The sequence below is a fragment of the Falco cherrug genome, chromosome 1 (assembly GCF_023634085.1).
Source record: "Falco cherrug isolate bFalChe1 chromosome 1, bFalChe1.pri, whole genome shotgun sequence".
Lineage (NCBI taxonomy): Eukaryota > Metazoa > Chordata > Aves > Falconiformes > Falconidae > Falco > Falco cherrug.
In genome coordinates this window covers 90,384,524-90,401,245 of record NC_073697.1, presented here as the reverse complement: position 1 = coordinate 90,401,245, position 16,722 = coordinate 90,384,524, and the positions used below count along the sequence as shown (strand labels likewise).

The 16,722-nt window shown below is 39.8% G+C and overlaps 2 protein-coding genes across 3 annotated transcripts in view; one reads left to right on the top strand and one right to left on the bottom strand.

Annotated features, from left to right (window-relative positions):
* The window catches only part of RNF10 (ring finger protein 10), a 201,963-nt gene that overhangs the window by 135,317 nt on the left and 49,924 nt on the right, over positions 1–16,722 (top strand). The window lies entirely within an intron of this gene.
* SPPL3 (signal peptide peptidase like 3) overlaps positions 1–16,722 on the bottom strand; it is a 61,106-nt gene that overhangs the window by 13,555 nt on the left and 30,829 nt on the right. The window contains exons 2-4 of one of the 2 annotated variants that reach the window (XM_055705496.1): positions 11,215–11,292; positions 4,994–5,088; positions 1,895–2,014 (exon numbers count right to left, since the gene is read on the bottom strand). In XM_055705496.1, the coding sequence (XP_055561471.1) occupies positions 1,895–2,014; positions 4,994–5,088; positions 11,215–11,292 (293 nt within the window). The remainder of the gene's footprint in view (positions 1–1,894; positions 2,015–4,993; positions 5,089–11,214; positions 11,293–16,722) is intronic. The other variant, XM_055705503.1, reaches the window with a different exon arrangement.

Below are 16,722 nucleotides of genomic sequence, written 5' to 3'. Positions count from 1 at the left end.
GGAATCTCTCCTTCCCCTTCCTCCCCTCCACCTCTTCTTAGCAAGGAACGCTGTGCCTCCCACCCTGCTATCCCCAATGAGCCACCCCAGAGCTGGGCTCATTCAGAGTGTAAGAATGAAGATGTGACCACACTAACACACAGTGCCCTTGAGTGCCCACTCAGTCTCGTTCCTGACTGTCCAGGCTTCCAGCCCTAAGTTTCCTCTTCCCCCTGGCCTCAGTACCTATTCTTCAACTGGCAATCCCTTGGCTTAACCCTGTCTGCAGGCAACACGCCAGCTCTTCAGCTCTGCCCTCAGCTTAGCAGCTGGCCCCGGCCTTGGGCTGTTCAAGGCACCCACCCTTGCTCCTGGCTCCTCCCTGAAAGGCAAATCTTGGCTGGAGGAAGATTTAAGAAACCAGACATCAGCTATAATTGAGAAGCCCCCCAAATCAGCCTCTAAAATCTACAAAAAGATGATGTAAAATAGCACTACTTGAGCTTCAGGGGACAGAAAGACAAGTCCCACAGGTTCCCAACGCCAGCAGGGTCTACAACCTGCTGTACAGCCTCTTAACGAAGCTTTGCATTTTAGAGGTTCTGGGGCCAAAGAGCCCTCTAATGCAAGACCAAGGAAAAGCACAAACCTATCATAAAACGAGGTTCAGGAATAACAATACCCAAGTGCACTGATCAACCCAGACTCAATCCTCTTAAACCTGCAACAAGGCCCAGCTCACACAGTATCATCTAATTACGCACCAAAAATATTACAAATAAAGTTACAAATGTCAAGGCCATTCTGGAAAGAAACGGACCAACAAGCTTGACAAATTAATATTTGTCTTTTGTCATAAATCTTCCCTTGTAACATCTTATATGGGTATATATATCCTTAATACCTAGCATACAGTACAATTTATCTGACATAATTTATTCTGAATAGGAAAGAACACGTGTCGTAGGTCAAAGCTATAAAAGCAGCATTCAGCAGACCCCTCTGCACGACTATGCCTCCAGAATTAGAGATAGGAGCAGAGATTTAGATCTCACCCATCAACATCAATCCTGTTTAAGAGGCTGCAGAGGATGCACAGCTCAGGAGTTAAATCACAAGGGAAAAGCCTACCTTGCATATACATGAAGTAGGAGAGGATGAGAGGTATTTAGGGGTTTAAAAATCTTCACAGACTCAGTATGTGGATTCAGGCATACAATTTTTAAAAGCTGCTGCTTATTTAGAATGACAGAAGAACCTTGCTACACTGAATAGCAGCTGGTCTCTTGAAGGACTGCAAAAAGATCAAAAGGCCAAAACTTCCCAAAGAAATCAAAGGCCTGGTATTTATTTAAATGAAAAAATGTAAATAATAATAACCAGGATGACAGGACATGCAATTTATTTGGGACAACAGCTTCATTTTTGTTCTAAATTCAAGCCGTGCAGAAGAATAATACTCAAAATGCTAGTGAGACTAGAAGTACTCTTGAAACAAAGAAAAACTGCATAAAAGCAAAACCCAAAATCAAACTAAGAAAAGGAGTCTCTGGATAGGATCTCCAGAGTTATGCTAGGATCCTATAAAGTACCTGAATTATGAAATATCACACACAGTTCTGAGCACTGATTTATAAACAAGTGAACTTTACATGAAACAGTATGTCCAGCATCTTTCAAAACTCTGGCAGTTTGTAGTTCAGTAGGTTCAGCAAATCTCTAAGTGGAAAATACTTCTCAAATAATACCTGCCACTTTTATTGATACTACAGAGACATGAAAATACAACTGTGAAATATGAGGATTTGTAAAAAATATAGCATGACAAGTATTATCATTGTTATCAACAATATTTAGTTGTATCCACGCTTTCTGTACTATTCCAATTCTTGCGAAGAGAAGAAAACTTAGTCACCTGCTGTGCATATTGTAAAGACGACTTGAACTGAATCAAAGAAGAAGAACATAACTAGGAGAGACACAGACGCTCCGATTGGCAGGAACAATGCCTGGGTAGAATCAATGGTCTGAATACCTGCAGAAGAAAGAAAGTGACAGTTTAGCTTGGGCTGCTTCTTACCACACACATACTGACAGTCTGTCCTCACCAACACAACTAAGGACCGACAACACATTCCATTTCAGTGCGCATGCAACAGGCGTTTACTCCAAGACCTTGGTGCACGATCACAACCAAGCACAGCAGTCTGTGCAGAAACACTCCAGCTAAACTGCACGGTCGCAGTGGCTGGTGTGTACAGCAACAGCCATGCTTTGCAGGATCCAAGAACCAAAAGCTGAAAGAAAATGTAGGAATTTTTCCTTGCGCCATAGATAGAATGAATAACAAGTTACAAACATTAACATTATTTAGGAATTAGGAAACATATAGCAATTATATATTTGCTTCATTTTACACTAAGCAACATAGATGTGTTGAACAGAGCATAAGGAAGTTTTATTTAACCTCTCAGCACCAGGCGAAGGGCCTGAGCGACAGCAGAGCTGCTGACAGCATTAGGCTGACCGTGCTCACACAAAGGGTGCCACAGCTTCACATTCCACCTGGGTGAAGGCCACCATGCCCTTAAATTGCATCACTGATCGCAAGTGCCAGATAACATCAAGTCTAACAATAAAGGGTAGTTTTCAAAAAACACCCCCAAGTCATTTACCTGTTGATGAAACTACCAACTCAGTTCAGTGTGCGCTACAATCATAGTCTTTTATGCTGAAACCCAACAAAACTTCAGGCTCACATTTTATAGCTGGAAGCAATTTTAAACAGCGCAGGGATAATCAGAATATAATATTTCAGTATTTCCTCCACCTCAGCCATGCAGCGTGACTACTAGGGATATTAATAATAGAACAGGACATTTTTTACTATATTTTACCACAAGTTTTTAGAATTACTAACAAAATTGAGAAGATCAGACTTTGAAAAGCCCACCTATCCCACCCATTCCAATACTTAACCAATCTCTGTAGCTGGGGACAGCGAAGGGGGGAAGAATTAGTAATGCAATTAAAAATACAAGACATACTTCAAAAGCATTAAAACAACAGATAGCATCTGGAGTAGTCACTTGATAAATATTCAAAATGTCTCTAATGAAAAATGAATACAAGACTCAGACCTAGATGAGATCCAAAACCAGCTTAACACCACTGTGGTATCCCAAAATAATTAAGACACCACTGTATGAAGCAGGGTCTTACCAGTTCCAGGATTTTAAGGATAGGCTTCTAGGTTATCAAGCAGAATATCTGTAAATATGCACCTACACACGTGTACAGAGACATACAAGTAAATACACACACACGTTGTTTCTGTGTGTGTGTTACAATGTGTCTATTTTATTTTTTTTCTGTGGAAGAGTGGCAAGTTGTCTAAGTAACAAGTTAACTGCACAGCTCATAGTTACCAGTGTCTCTGGGTATAAAACTTCAAACACATCTGAAATACACTCACTACAACTTAGTATCTGTCGTAAGTATTTAACAATTTCCATAAAAGAAAAGCCAAACAATGAGCACAGAAGCCGTGACACTTGCACTGTTATGGCCATTTGTTAGTTCAGGTCACAGATCTATTATTCTTAAACATAAGTACCAAAATAAATTTTAAAAATAAAAAGCAGAATTCAGTCACTTGGGATTTCTGTGTTACTGAGGTCTGGTACAACAAGGTAAAGTACATCACAGATAGTTCAGTGATGACAGTGCAAAGACACAGAAATTCCTGTGTTCTAATCTGCGACTTGGATCTAGCGCCTCTTGCTTAGAGCAAGAGCATTTATTCACATGCCCTTCAACTTCCCAAGGGAAAAAACAAACAAAACCCCAGAAATGACGTACCACAAACCACCTTGGCATACAGGAACTGGTGCCTGCAGTGTTAAATGTCAGGGTTCTTCATCTCATTTCTGATCATTTTGACAGCTAATCCCCTTAATGTGCTTATTCCCCAGCCCCAGACTGTCTTCTCTTGCTTCCCAGATGCCAAAAGCCTCAACTGTTCACTGCTGAATCACCAAGCACAGCAACCTCTTTGCTCTCTGTTGTCAACAGAAGCAGTGCTCTGACAACTATGCAAATTCCAAGAGTCTATATTTAAAAAACACACAAAGGCAGAAAAAAGCAAGAGACTAGTATGTTATTTAATTTATATATTTTCAGCTATTATTTCTCACTTTGAACAAAGCAACCTCAGCATTCAGGATTTCATGCACAGGGCTGCTCACACATCTCATTCCTGCCTTCTAAACTTGTGGAAACTATTAGTTCAAGAGTCTATTCCCTGAATACGGCCATATAAATTGCTCTAAGTTAAACTCAGGTGTGAATTTACAGCACATTGTATACAACACATTCCACTAACTGTTCACATACATATTTTTACCTGCAAAACACTGCATCTCAAACAGCCAAGCTGCCTGGAATCTATTTATAGATTACAGAGGGGACAATCACCACGTAGGAGTTGGCATGTTAATTCCCACTCTGAATAGATTGTGTGTAGACACATATTTTGTGGTTCATTATAAATGAGTTGCCCAAAGCCATGTGAACTCTATACTTCAGAGTCTCTATTGATAAATCTGAATCATCCTTACAGACTTGTCAGCATACCGGGAGACCTCTCATTGCTTACAGACTGGCTAATGTGTCATAGTGATACACTCCAGGCGACAAGAAAGTACACTCCCTTCTCGTAATTGTGTGGTGGTTTTTTTAAAAGTAAAGCTGTTTCCATTTCCAGTAAAACCTGAAAAATTGTGCAGCATGCAATTTTCATGCATTATGGAAATGTTACGTTGATGTTTTAAATCTAGCTTTCATGGGCATGAACTAGATCGCAGTATCAGCGCAGGGGAAGACGGTAAGTGCCCAGGCAGAACAGTTCCACTGTACCAGGTGGATCTACAACACACACAGCTGAAACACAGGGACAGATGAAGCAGATGCAGCACACTGAAGTGACGAAAGTAAGATAAGGAATAAAGCTAACCCTTACTGTTATTGGTGCTGTTGCCACTAAAAGACCCAGCTGCGCTGCTATTGTCTTTCTCTTTGTCTTGATTCTCAAAGTCCATGTTAAGAGACCTGCGGGAAACAAAGCAAACTTAACAGACAAGTTTTGAACTCCTAATTAGGCTCATCAGCTACAGTCTCATTATGATTCTATCACAGCACCCTCTCCCAGAGAGGGCCCTTTAATACTGTTTATTAGAAAAAACACCATACATACTGGAACAGCTTTAAAAAAAAAAAAGAAAAAAAAGCTTCAGTTAGAGATGAGGCACCAAATCACACCAGGCCTAACAGTGAGAATGAACGAACGGCAACGAAGATGTTTATCTGCATTACTGGAAGTGTAGTACATGGTGGAAATGCAAGAAATGTTTCAATTCTCTGACAAATCTGAACTCTCTCCAAGTTCTCATTTTGATCCTTTTAATTCAAATTTAACTATTGGGTTTCATTTTTAAGACAATGTTATTTCCTTCCTCTAGATCTTGTCATAAAAGATGACCAAAACTAATTTCTAAGTACTCGCTGAATGTAAGGTCTGTCTTCATTGAAAATGTTTCAGCAAAGCCTAGAAAGTAACAAGATACATATTTTGCACACACACAGAACAGATGAGTAGAGGAAGCTCTGAATAAATAGTACAAAGTGATACAATGTAGTTAATCCACAGGAGCTGCCAACATTCCCCTATGTACTCAGCTCAGCTGTAATTGATTCATCTTACCATTTTGATACACACCCTTTAAAAATGTTCCAACACAGTATTCTACCCCTTTTGCCACAATCCTTCACTTTGATCTAACTTCTACATTATATTCTAACAAATTTTGGCATAACTTTCTGAAAGTTTCACTTCAGGTCTGTTTTGGCCAGTAATTATTTCTAATGTCAAATTCTGCATCATTTTTAATAAAAACATGAACAATCAAGTTTACCATGACAGTTTCTCATTCTGATACATGCATGTTATCCATGATTTAGCTGCATATTTATCCAAATAAGCTATAGAGAGCCACCAGAAGCACTGTTCAGCTCCTACTGTACAGCTCCTGTCTTAAGTCTGCAGCAGCATCCGAGTATTTCAACAAAACTTCCAGGTCAACAGGCATTAAATTCCTTTTCAAGTCTAGCTGTGAGTAATCGTGCTATGCAAAGTAAACAAATTCTAATAATTTATCAGACAAGTAAAAAATACACCACAGTCTTCTATACAATTCTATAGGTATCAAAGTTATTTCATTTTAGTGTATAGGACCTACACCAATGCACAGGTGAGCAATTTTGTGCTGCAGTTATACAACCTGAAATCAAACACAGAGGGTTTCTAGGATCAAGATCGGTGTGGTGTATTAAAGAAAGAAGGGCTGAGCCGTTTCACTGTATAAAACAAAACCAAGAAAAAGGCTCTTACAGTATAAAGCTGGTTTGTTTTTCCTGCTTCTCTTACACAAGTGCTCCCAAATAGTGGTATGAAATTAAAGCAGCTTTTGGGCTCAGGCAAAGTATGAGGAAGCTTCACCCTCCGATACACAGTATTTCTACACAGATTATGGATTATCAACTGAAAAGTTATCAAAAATACAAGGAGACAATGGAGAAAGTCTAAGAAATTCTAATTAATCTGTTCTGCTTAGCTTGTTCTTCTAAACATCTCTCTGCTCTGCTTCTTGTTTTGGGTACCTTTATCCTTCATTCACACTTCCTTTTTCCCCATTAATGCATTGCAGCCTCATAATTTTCCTCTCAAGCTATAAAAATCCGGGGAGGAGGCTGACAACCCTCCAGGACTTGATCCAAGATTCAGCCAAACAAGAGAATTCTTTTGTCAGTGCAGTGTTTCACTCCCCTCTGAATTAGCGTCGTTTAACAAGAACTTCACACCACCATTCTCCCAGTGACATCAGGCAACTCATGATCTAAGGCATTGCTATCAGCAAAGAAAACTGGAAATAAACTATTAGATCTAGTGCTCTTAAACAACTTCAGCCCCTCTCCTTTCATTGCAATAGTGTCAGTAATTATTACATTATTACCTATAAACATCTTACATACATAAACATCCCTACCTCAAAAGTAAGCATAAATTAGGAAATTACTTTCACTTAGCAACACAGCTGCTGATCCAAGACAACTTCTGAATAATCTCCAACCATTTTATGATTTGGCTCTTCCCTCTGCTACAAATTATCACTGACATAAAAAAAAAAAGAAAAAAAGATAAGTGATCACTACAACATCCTCCAAGAAACTTAAAAATTATATTGTAAACCAAGATACACTCAAAACGACTGGATCATGATGAAATCACAAACTGAGAAATGTTTGCTGTTTTGTTCCAAGTTTCTGCTGGGCTTCCAAAGGCAACGTTCAGCCAGTATCTCCCAGCACGCAATAAACTCCACAATTGTTTCTTCTGCGGGTCCTCACAGTTCAAGTCAGTAGGATTTCTAGCACAATGTTTCAAAGAAGCACAGCTCAGCCTCCCACAGGGAACCACTCAGTTGGGTTACACTAAGGCCAAAGGAATGAGTAAGCTGCTGGCACATTACTACCATGAAAGTTCAGATTCAACTATGGATCCCTTCCACTGCAGTAATGCTTCAGGGAAACCCTGCAGGAGAATATTCTTATGAAACAATGCAGGAAATATGAAAGCAAATGCGTTATATATAGAGCAGCTTGCAGATGCAATAGCTTGAGAAATTCCTTCCCCTACTTAGTGAGGACAGTCACCCATCTTAACAGCTCTGGGACTATGAGAATTGTGGGTTGCCACAGAATTGCCAGATTCCAATTGCTCTAAATAAAAAATTACAATCAGAATCAGTCATTGACCTGAGACTGTTTAATTCAATCAAATCTCCATGCATATGCTAGAGAGAGCGCCTAAAATACGCTGTGTGCTCCAACTTTGCTACAGTCGCTTATAAAATGTTCCTATGAGATTAATGGACAAGTTCCAGTGCAGGATCTGGAGCTGAAGTAAGAATCGGGGAAACAACAGCAGAAAGTGCAAGTAAAATGTTTCCACTGCCTATATGGAGTATGAGTGCCTGAGTCCCACCTCACGATAAGAACATCTTGCCTTCAGCAGGTATTTTACATGCACCCACTTGCACATGCACACGCAGACCACATTCGCAGCACGTGCTGAGGAGGTTTGCCCAAAGCCCCAGTTCCACCCTGCCAGTGCTGCAGCTGTAGATGTGTATGAACTCCAGGCACAGCCTTCCTCTTTTTTTACTGTGAAATAGGTGTCCTGATTTCTGTACATGTCAAGTCATAAAGCCAACCACAAGCACACCATCTGAACTACTTTCTATTTACAGGCATACTTTAGGTACCCAAAGCCTAGAGACAGAAGACATGAGTTTCATCCCATGCTTCTTGGTTTGGTCTAAAAGCAGATACTTGAACAGGTAGGTTCTGGGTTAAATCTGGCTTTACATAAGCTGAGAGACCATGTCTGGGTATGTGATAGGATAGAAAAAGATACAGCTGTTACCTGCCTGCAAAGTAACCCCAAGATTTAAATCACAGAGAAGCACTCTGACAAGAATAGGTGGCTGCCTAGCAAAAACCTACAGGAAACAACCTGTTTCAAGCTAAGCTCACCTCTTTAGAAACATGTAACTACCACACACCCTTGTATGCTCCAGTTTACAGCCTCTAACGGTTTGAAGGATTATACTTGCCCCTTTGGCAGTCAAGAATAAAGTATATCATGTTCAAGGACTGAGAAACAGTCAGAATGTATATGGCAGAGATGTTCAGAAGGACTCGAAGCTAAAACTCCTAACCCAGCACAAACGTAGGAAGAAAATGCTCATTCATCCACAGTAAGAGAAGTGGGAACTCAACTCTGTACGCTTCTTCCTGGATGCTGGCTTTACCCATGATCTATTAGACATTCTTCTGAGTATCTTAAAGAGTTTGGGGGTTTTCACTTTATTCTGATTTTGGATAAATGCTGCTGGTATGAATAAGGACAGTGGACCAAGGCTTTCCTTTGTTCCTCTGAAACCTCTTGCATTAGATTAGATCTACCACACATGTGGATTTTATCCTAATGACTCACCCACCCAATTCTTTCTGATCCTATTACTGCACTTCTGTTTAAGTCACTTGCCAGCAATACCACAGTAACTCAATTTGCTTTTTTCAGATGGAAAATCAGAAACCAAACCCACTTTTTGCAACACGAAGGTTAACTGAGAAGTGCTATTTTCTTTTTGTCTTATGACAGCTCCATTTGAGATTAAGCACTCAAATCAAGATGAAGACATCATTGTTGCCATTTGAGAAGGAGCACACTAAGCTTTCATCTCTCTGGCAAGTCACTCTTGTAAGAAAATCCACCCACTTTGCCAGATGTTTGGGTTTTTTTTATTACTACAGGAATTGCCTGATGAGTATCATTTTGCAGCTGAACTACCACACTTGAATTTCTTAAATAACTTAATTGTATCTCAGACCCCTTTGTTAACACCACTGTACAGTTTTCTGTAAAAAACTGCTCTTGACCTCACTTGCTGACCAAACAGAAGGGCAATCTGTCCAAGTCACCATCGTAACTGTGGGTTTAAGCTCAGACATCTGCTAAAGAAACTACATATAGCTGTATGGCCCTACTATATAACTATACACAACTATGGGACCCTACCTTGGTCTCTAATAGCTTGCACCTTGGGGGCTTCAGGATACGTGCAAAAGTAGTGGACTAGAACAGGACATTTCCTCAATTGATTTGTATCCATCACCATTCCACTACTTCATCCCATAAATTAGGTTGTACTCAAGTTTGCAGTCCTTGTTACATGAGCAGGGTTGGGTGTAAAATGTAGGACGAGCACGTGTATATAGGAGTAGGATGGCAAACAGCAAGGGAAACTTTTTAAGAGCAAGGAGCTCTGAGATAAGGGCAGGCAATTTAAGTCCAAGCACTCCTGCTGTTTTATATTGCATTATGTTCTCACAGTTGAATTTCAATAAATGCTATGGCTTCCTGCAGCCAGATGTATAGCTCATTTTTACACAACTGCATAAATTCAGATAGTTAAAAAATTAATTAGTCCCTCAACTATATGCTAGACTGACTCAAAACTTGGAAGAAAAAACTAATACAACCTTTTATTTCTTATTTCCATCATCTCTGGGTTTTGTTTTCCTAAAGCCTTCTATTTTAATTCCATCAGCAGCACTATTACCTAATACTTGTTAGCAACAACAGACAGCTCTTATCAAAAATTGGCTCTTTCATTATATGATCTTACTAACTTATGATGGTGATTTAAAACCTCTTACCCTGACAGCTGCAACTTAGATCATATGTATGACAGTGGCTATCACCTATTTCAGGAATATCCATAGCACTTCAGAAACTTCACAGTGAATGTATGGCCTTTTAATCGTAGACTTGTTAAATAAAGCAATGTTCTTCAAGAAACAGAAAGAAAATCATGCTGTACTATAAGTTTGAAAAAAAGAATACTTTCGTGCTGAGGTGGGTTTTTTTTTAATATGTCGGTATGAACCTCATTCCTTAGGTAGCATTACATTAAAACAAACTGTATAATACAAGATGCAAATCTAAAGGGAGAACTATGTTTTCTCTAAACCATACTCAGGTCTCCCAAAATGTGGCGAATCTCTTTTCCGAAGATTCGAACTTCCCCTGCAGCAGTTCTCAGAGACTTTGCTGGAATTCAACACCGACGGTGTGTTTCCCACTTCTCTATTAAGCTGTTACTCACACTCAAGTAAATAGCACTGGATCTTGGGAACGTCTGTTTTACAAGACTTGTTTGCAATCACAATAAGGACATGCTGAATCGACCAACACTGAAACATTATATATCAAATTCTACTATTGGTAACATTACATTCCCGTCTCTCTCAACAATCCTTTTATATCCTCCAAAATAAAATCTTACAGAGCTGTCTTCAAGGACTAATTTCTAAGTTCTTGTACATGCCTGTAACTTGACATATAATTATGTCTCTCAGAAACCCCAACTAGCTACTTTTTCTTCCTTTTCCATTTCCTTTTCAGAAGCAAGAGATATTTCGTTTACCTTAGCCACCAGTCTGACAAAGATACAATGAAACAAAAGGCATAAACTCTATTCGGAATAGTCACTTGCCATTATTTCCAGTTGAAAAAGAAAAATTCTGCCGAATCTCGAAGAAAAATCTTACCTGAAACTGCCGTAGACTATGAGGAGAATAGAAATCAGGAAGGTAGACACTTGACTGGAATCCACAAGGGAATATGCCCTGGAATTAGGAAAAAGAAGGCAGGTGTGTCATCGTAAGCATCCATTTCTTCAGTGCCATTTGCTAATTATTTTTCTTGTTATAATACAAACAGAGAACTGGATGACAAATCTTTATGGCAGCTCTCTAAAGTTCTTGTACCATCTAGGAATATAAAACCTGTAGCTTGTAAATTATCTTTCTATATTCAAGTCCGCAGCATGTAAAATCTGTACAACCACCAAAGGACAATTCAAAAGCTTTGTGGTAGTTTATTCTGAACTCACCACATTCAGATTTTTTTTTTCCCCCCTCAGACACATTAAAATTGCTTCAATTGCAACTAATGCAACCTTACATGTAAATAACACTGACCTGTTCTCTGTAAGACGTCTTACGTCTTAACTGATAACAGTTAAATTGCAATATGACAGTCAAGGTCTATTTAGTCCAGGAAAAAACACCAAACCAAAAAACCCCAGACCTCACAACAAGCTGCAGTACGCATTTATTGAACCACACACAATTACCTTCCTATTACATCTTGCAGACCACTTGATGCAGGATTCCCAATAGAAATTTCAACAGGAGGCTTAAACCCCAGCTTTGTTTAGATCAGTTTCCTGATACAACATACCTTTGTGTTTAAAGCACAGAAATACAAGTATTTGCTGATTTTTTTTTTTCCCTATCCTTGACAGACCAAACCCCACTCTGTAGCTCGCACTGAAACTTCTTTTGATCTGGACAGGGGGACAGAAGGCAACCTCAGCAAGTTCCCAGCTGACAGCTGGCTAGGGAGAGTGGGGCTGAGATGCTAGAGGGTGGAAAAACCTTGAAAGGGGACCTTGAGGAAGGAACCAACAAGAAGATGACAGCTTGCAAGTCAGGAGAAAGGGTCACTCCCTCTGCTTAGCGCTCGTGAAGTTGTATTTCAAGGACTGCCTGCATTTTTGGGGGCCCCAAAAGAGAAGAACGTTGGCCCACTGGAGGAAGGCAAGCAGAGGGCCACCATGCTGGCTGGGGTACAACAGACAAGGGGAGGCTCTGGGAGTCACGCTGCAACTCCCAACAGCTTTTCCACAACCTGTGTTGAAGTAACAGAAAAGAGTAATGCCCAACATTAGCTGCATTAGTCTTACCCTACAAAAAAGGTAACTAAACGTTTCTGAGAACCAACCAAAAAGCCTAATTTTGGCAAGATTATGAATATGGAATAAAGATAAATGAATTATATGATAGTTCCAAATTAAATATCACTAAGCAAATAAAAACTAAAGATACAAGACAGTTAAAAGAATCACTCATCCCCTTCCCAATTTAAAAGCAATTTAGAGAAAATTACCAAACCACTAGACACACATTTTAAAACACTTTTTTTAATATATAAACACAAATATGAACTTTCTATTATAGACATTCAATATTAAACGTCACTGAAAAACAGACTGTCTCTTTTAGATGGGATTATATACTTGTGGAATAAGCTTTTAAGAAATAAGAAACTACTCTGGTTAATCTCCATAAATAACTTCAACATAACCCCACTTTCACTAAAAGTGAAAAGCAGATGACTTATCTGCTCATAAAGTTGGCCAACATATCAAGATGATCTTAAGCTTTACATATTTTTATTTCAGTCATGTTTGACCTTTAGTTTCCAGGCTGTGGAACAGAGGTCTTAAAAGCATCCATGAAGATCAATATACTGAATTGCAAATACAGCAATATGTAACTAAGCACTTACAATCACTGTCTATATAAATAAACGTTCAGGTTATAGACAACATGGTTCATAGCACACACCAACAAGAAACAGCTTAAGGATGAGCATACTAGTGTTTTATGTCCTGTTACTAGCTTAAATTTTCGAGAGAAGCATTCCCTCACCCAACCTTGAGTGAAGGGAAACTTCATATCCTGTGCAGACCTGAGAGTGTCAGCGGAATTCATCTACGAAAAGAATACTCATGAACTCCAAATTTAGAAGAAAAGCAAAACGATTGAATGGAATTTCAACTGGGTTTAAACACATTCAGGGTTATGCACTAAACTTTATTAAATGACGTTTACAAAATTATATCTGCATAAATTGGCAAATACTTTTGAGATGAACCATGTTTTCTATATAATTAATCTTTCAGTGGCACCTTTGGAAGCTATGACAATTAAAATGCCATTTCATCATAATTACTAAACATTAGTCAAAACAAGGGCATAAATGTTGGAAAGATTTATAAAACAGATAAAACAAGGATGATACGTGGATCAGCCCTGTGCATAATCCATTAAGTTTTGTATTAAGAACCGAGGGCTCTTTGGTACAACAAAAGAAATTGAATCCATGCACACCTATTCCAAACAACGATCTAATATTCCCTGACCCTACTGATAGGCTGCTGCAACAATTAAGTCCGCTGTCCACTGATTCTATGCAAGGGAAAAACAAGAATTCATCTTGCACAAGGTAAGTGCAACAGTATAATTAGAAACTTCTCACAGACCAGCGATGTTTCGTGACTTCTCCGCATAGGGATTTTATAACAGGACATCCTAAAAGCTCGATGTTGGTATCATGATTATGGTCTGGTAAAACTCATGTTCACTGTTATTCCAGCAAACAGGGCCAGGGAGACAACAGTCCCACTTTCCTTCTTCCCAAGGCAGTTGGAAAAAGAGCAACGCAAAACACACACAGTATGACAAGTCTAAGTAACCACACGGCAGGAATCAAGAGAGCAGCTTGGGCACGTCCCGATTCTATCCCAAGTTTCCAACACAAGTAGCCCACAAGCAAACTTCTCACTGTAGTAAAACCCTGCATCTTTTTAACATCTGATTTCCCTACATTATGTAAGGTATTGCACAAAACCTGAAAACAGAACTGCTTCCTAAAATCCTAATTATTGGACAGTTCGTTAAGAGACTAAAATCCCTTGAATCCCAAATAAACACCTTCCAATGCATTTATCTAAACCTAAAGATAATAAGCAAGTGACAGCATCCCATGAAAGAATAAAGTAGTAAGAATACTTCAAAGTTTTAGTATTAATCAAAATGCCAAGCAGTGATCTGCAAACCCATTTGTATTTTTAACCGAAATTTAAATGACCTTCTACAAGTCCAACAGAGTCCATATGAATATAACTGGATCCTCCTAGAAACCTATTTCAAGTATGCAAGCTTGCATACTCCCACAGCCAAACATGGCATCAATGCTACGTTCTTCTCAAATGGGATCAACCAAAACCAAAACAAAAACCCACACTAATGAAATTTTTCAGAAGTTGCAGTGGACTTTCTGCAGCCACATTTAACCAGCCTGCCCTCCACTGCACACATAAAACCAAAACCATCTTCCTTCTACAAGGTACTTTTGTAAAATCAAGTTTTACATCTCAGAACAAGTAGTGGAAACTTATGCACAGAAAATGCCTGTAACAAGCCCACGGGTAGGTGTCCTTTGACTTAAATACCGATTCTGGAAGCAATTCTTAGAACTTACTACATGACAGCCCACGAAGAAAAGCCTTCATTCTCATTCTGAAAATTAATACTGGATAAGGCCATGCTAAAGACTGCTGTCTTTTGAAGGACTCCAGTGCAGTTAACTTCTGTGCTATGTTACAGGAACAGCTACCAACCCATTTCTAAACTCTAATACATATGCAGAACGCTGCTCAAAATACAAAGACACCATTGGTTTCCCCAGGGAAGGGCATCTTTCAGGATTCTTACACTACCACACCTGAAATTCAACATCCATGTAAGGAAGTTGGTTTAGGAGTTATTTATTTAATCAGGCTCTCAATCAGATTCTTAACTCAGTCAAGTAACAAATAACTAAAAGCAATTATTAGAGCCAAGTATTTTATAAAACCACACACGCCACGGGCTGACTTTCCTCTGTAGGCTCCCCTTCTCAGCCAGCTAGTGTGAAGCAACTTCCCAAACACCTCTGCAGCTTGAGATTCACTCTGAACCTGCATGTTTACACGGCTGAGATCAATTTTAGCAAATTCTCTGCCATTAGGCATCTATTCCTAGCAGCTTCACGGGCAAGTGCTTACAACACTGAGCCTGCTAAGGCATGCCAAGACAGAGACACAGCCAGCACTGTTCTATAACATATTCTGTGTGTCAGCCCTACAGCTATACAGTGAAAGTATTGTCCAGACAACAATCCAAGCAGCGAGCTCTCCAGCCTGGCACAGACTGCTCCATAGACCTTTACCTACAGAACAATTCCAGGGATGCCCCCAGCCACTGTGACACACCATCACTTCCACGCGTCCCAAACAGTAACCATGCAAAACAGGCCACACCAGTTACAGCTGGCGTTCCAAGCAGCACTCTCCCTTCTTCTGGGAAAAAAATGAATAACTTCTGTATTCCCAAGGGAACAGAGACCCACTTCATTCCCAGTGAGAGAAGATAGTAGCCAGCTAATAAAAGTTGCAACAACAGCAATAGCGTTGCATTAGACACTCGCAAGCTCTTTTCTCTGTATCAGTAGCTGCAGGTCAAACTCTCTTTTCCCCTGTCAACACAGGTCCAAGCTCACCCGTCTGTGAACATTAACCCCATGGGGTCTCTGCCATCTGCCAGCTTAGGAACTTCTCATAAAACCCTCTTTTAGCCCTACTGCTTTCCTATTATGTGCTTACTTTTCCATTTCTCTGATTTTGTCATTTCTTTTGCACTTCCACTCAAGAAAATCACCCAGCCAATGCCAAGCGCTGGTTTTCCCGTTTCAGCTCTTCCTTATCACTGAAAGGTAAGCAGCTTCTTGGGAAGAGTCTCAGCAGTTCTTCCAAACCAGCAGGAGTCCATAGGCAAAGCCTGGCACTTCTTTTTGCCCTCCATGTTGAGCAGTAAGTATCTGCAACTCACTCTGTTCAACGAAGACCCAGAGAAAGGCAGAACTAGGCATGAAACACGTCTCCTGATGACAGTGCCGAGCGCTACGCTCTGCATAACCTACTTGCCATGGGCCAGTCTGAAATGACCACAAGCCAACACTGACATTACAAAAGCAACTGTTCACCTTTTGCCAGTCACCTATTCTTTTTCTTGATCTCATGCCAGCACCATTTGCAAAACCGCATGGAAAAGTAGATCAGGGGACTTGTCTGCTTGAAAAAAAACGGCAAATGAATGGGAAGGTTTCTCAAGCGATTCACATTCCTGATCTGGCCTGTTTCTGGATGTAAAATCAAAGAGGAAAGTCTTTTCAGTGGCAGCATTGGCTTAAGTACCCCAAAACTATCGCCTAAGACATCAGGGAATTTTTATGTAACTGAACAGAAACCTCTTGCTGTTTGCACAAGATGCCTACTAAATGTATGATCAAAGAAACTCAGCCCCTCAACATTTCAGTAGCAAATACCACTCCCCTGACTCCCAGGTACAAGAGAAATTATTGTGAAGAATTCTGCCGAGGGGGGAATG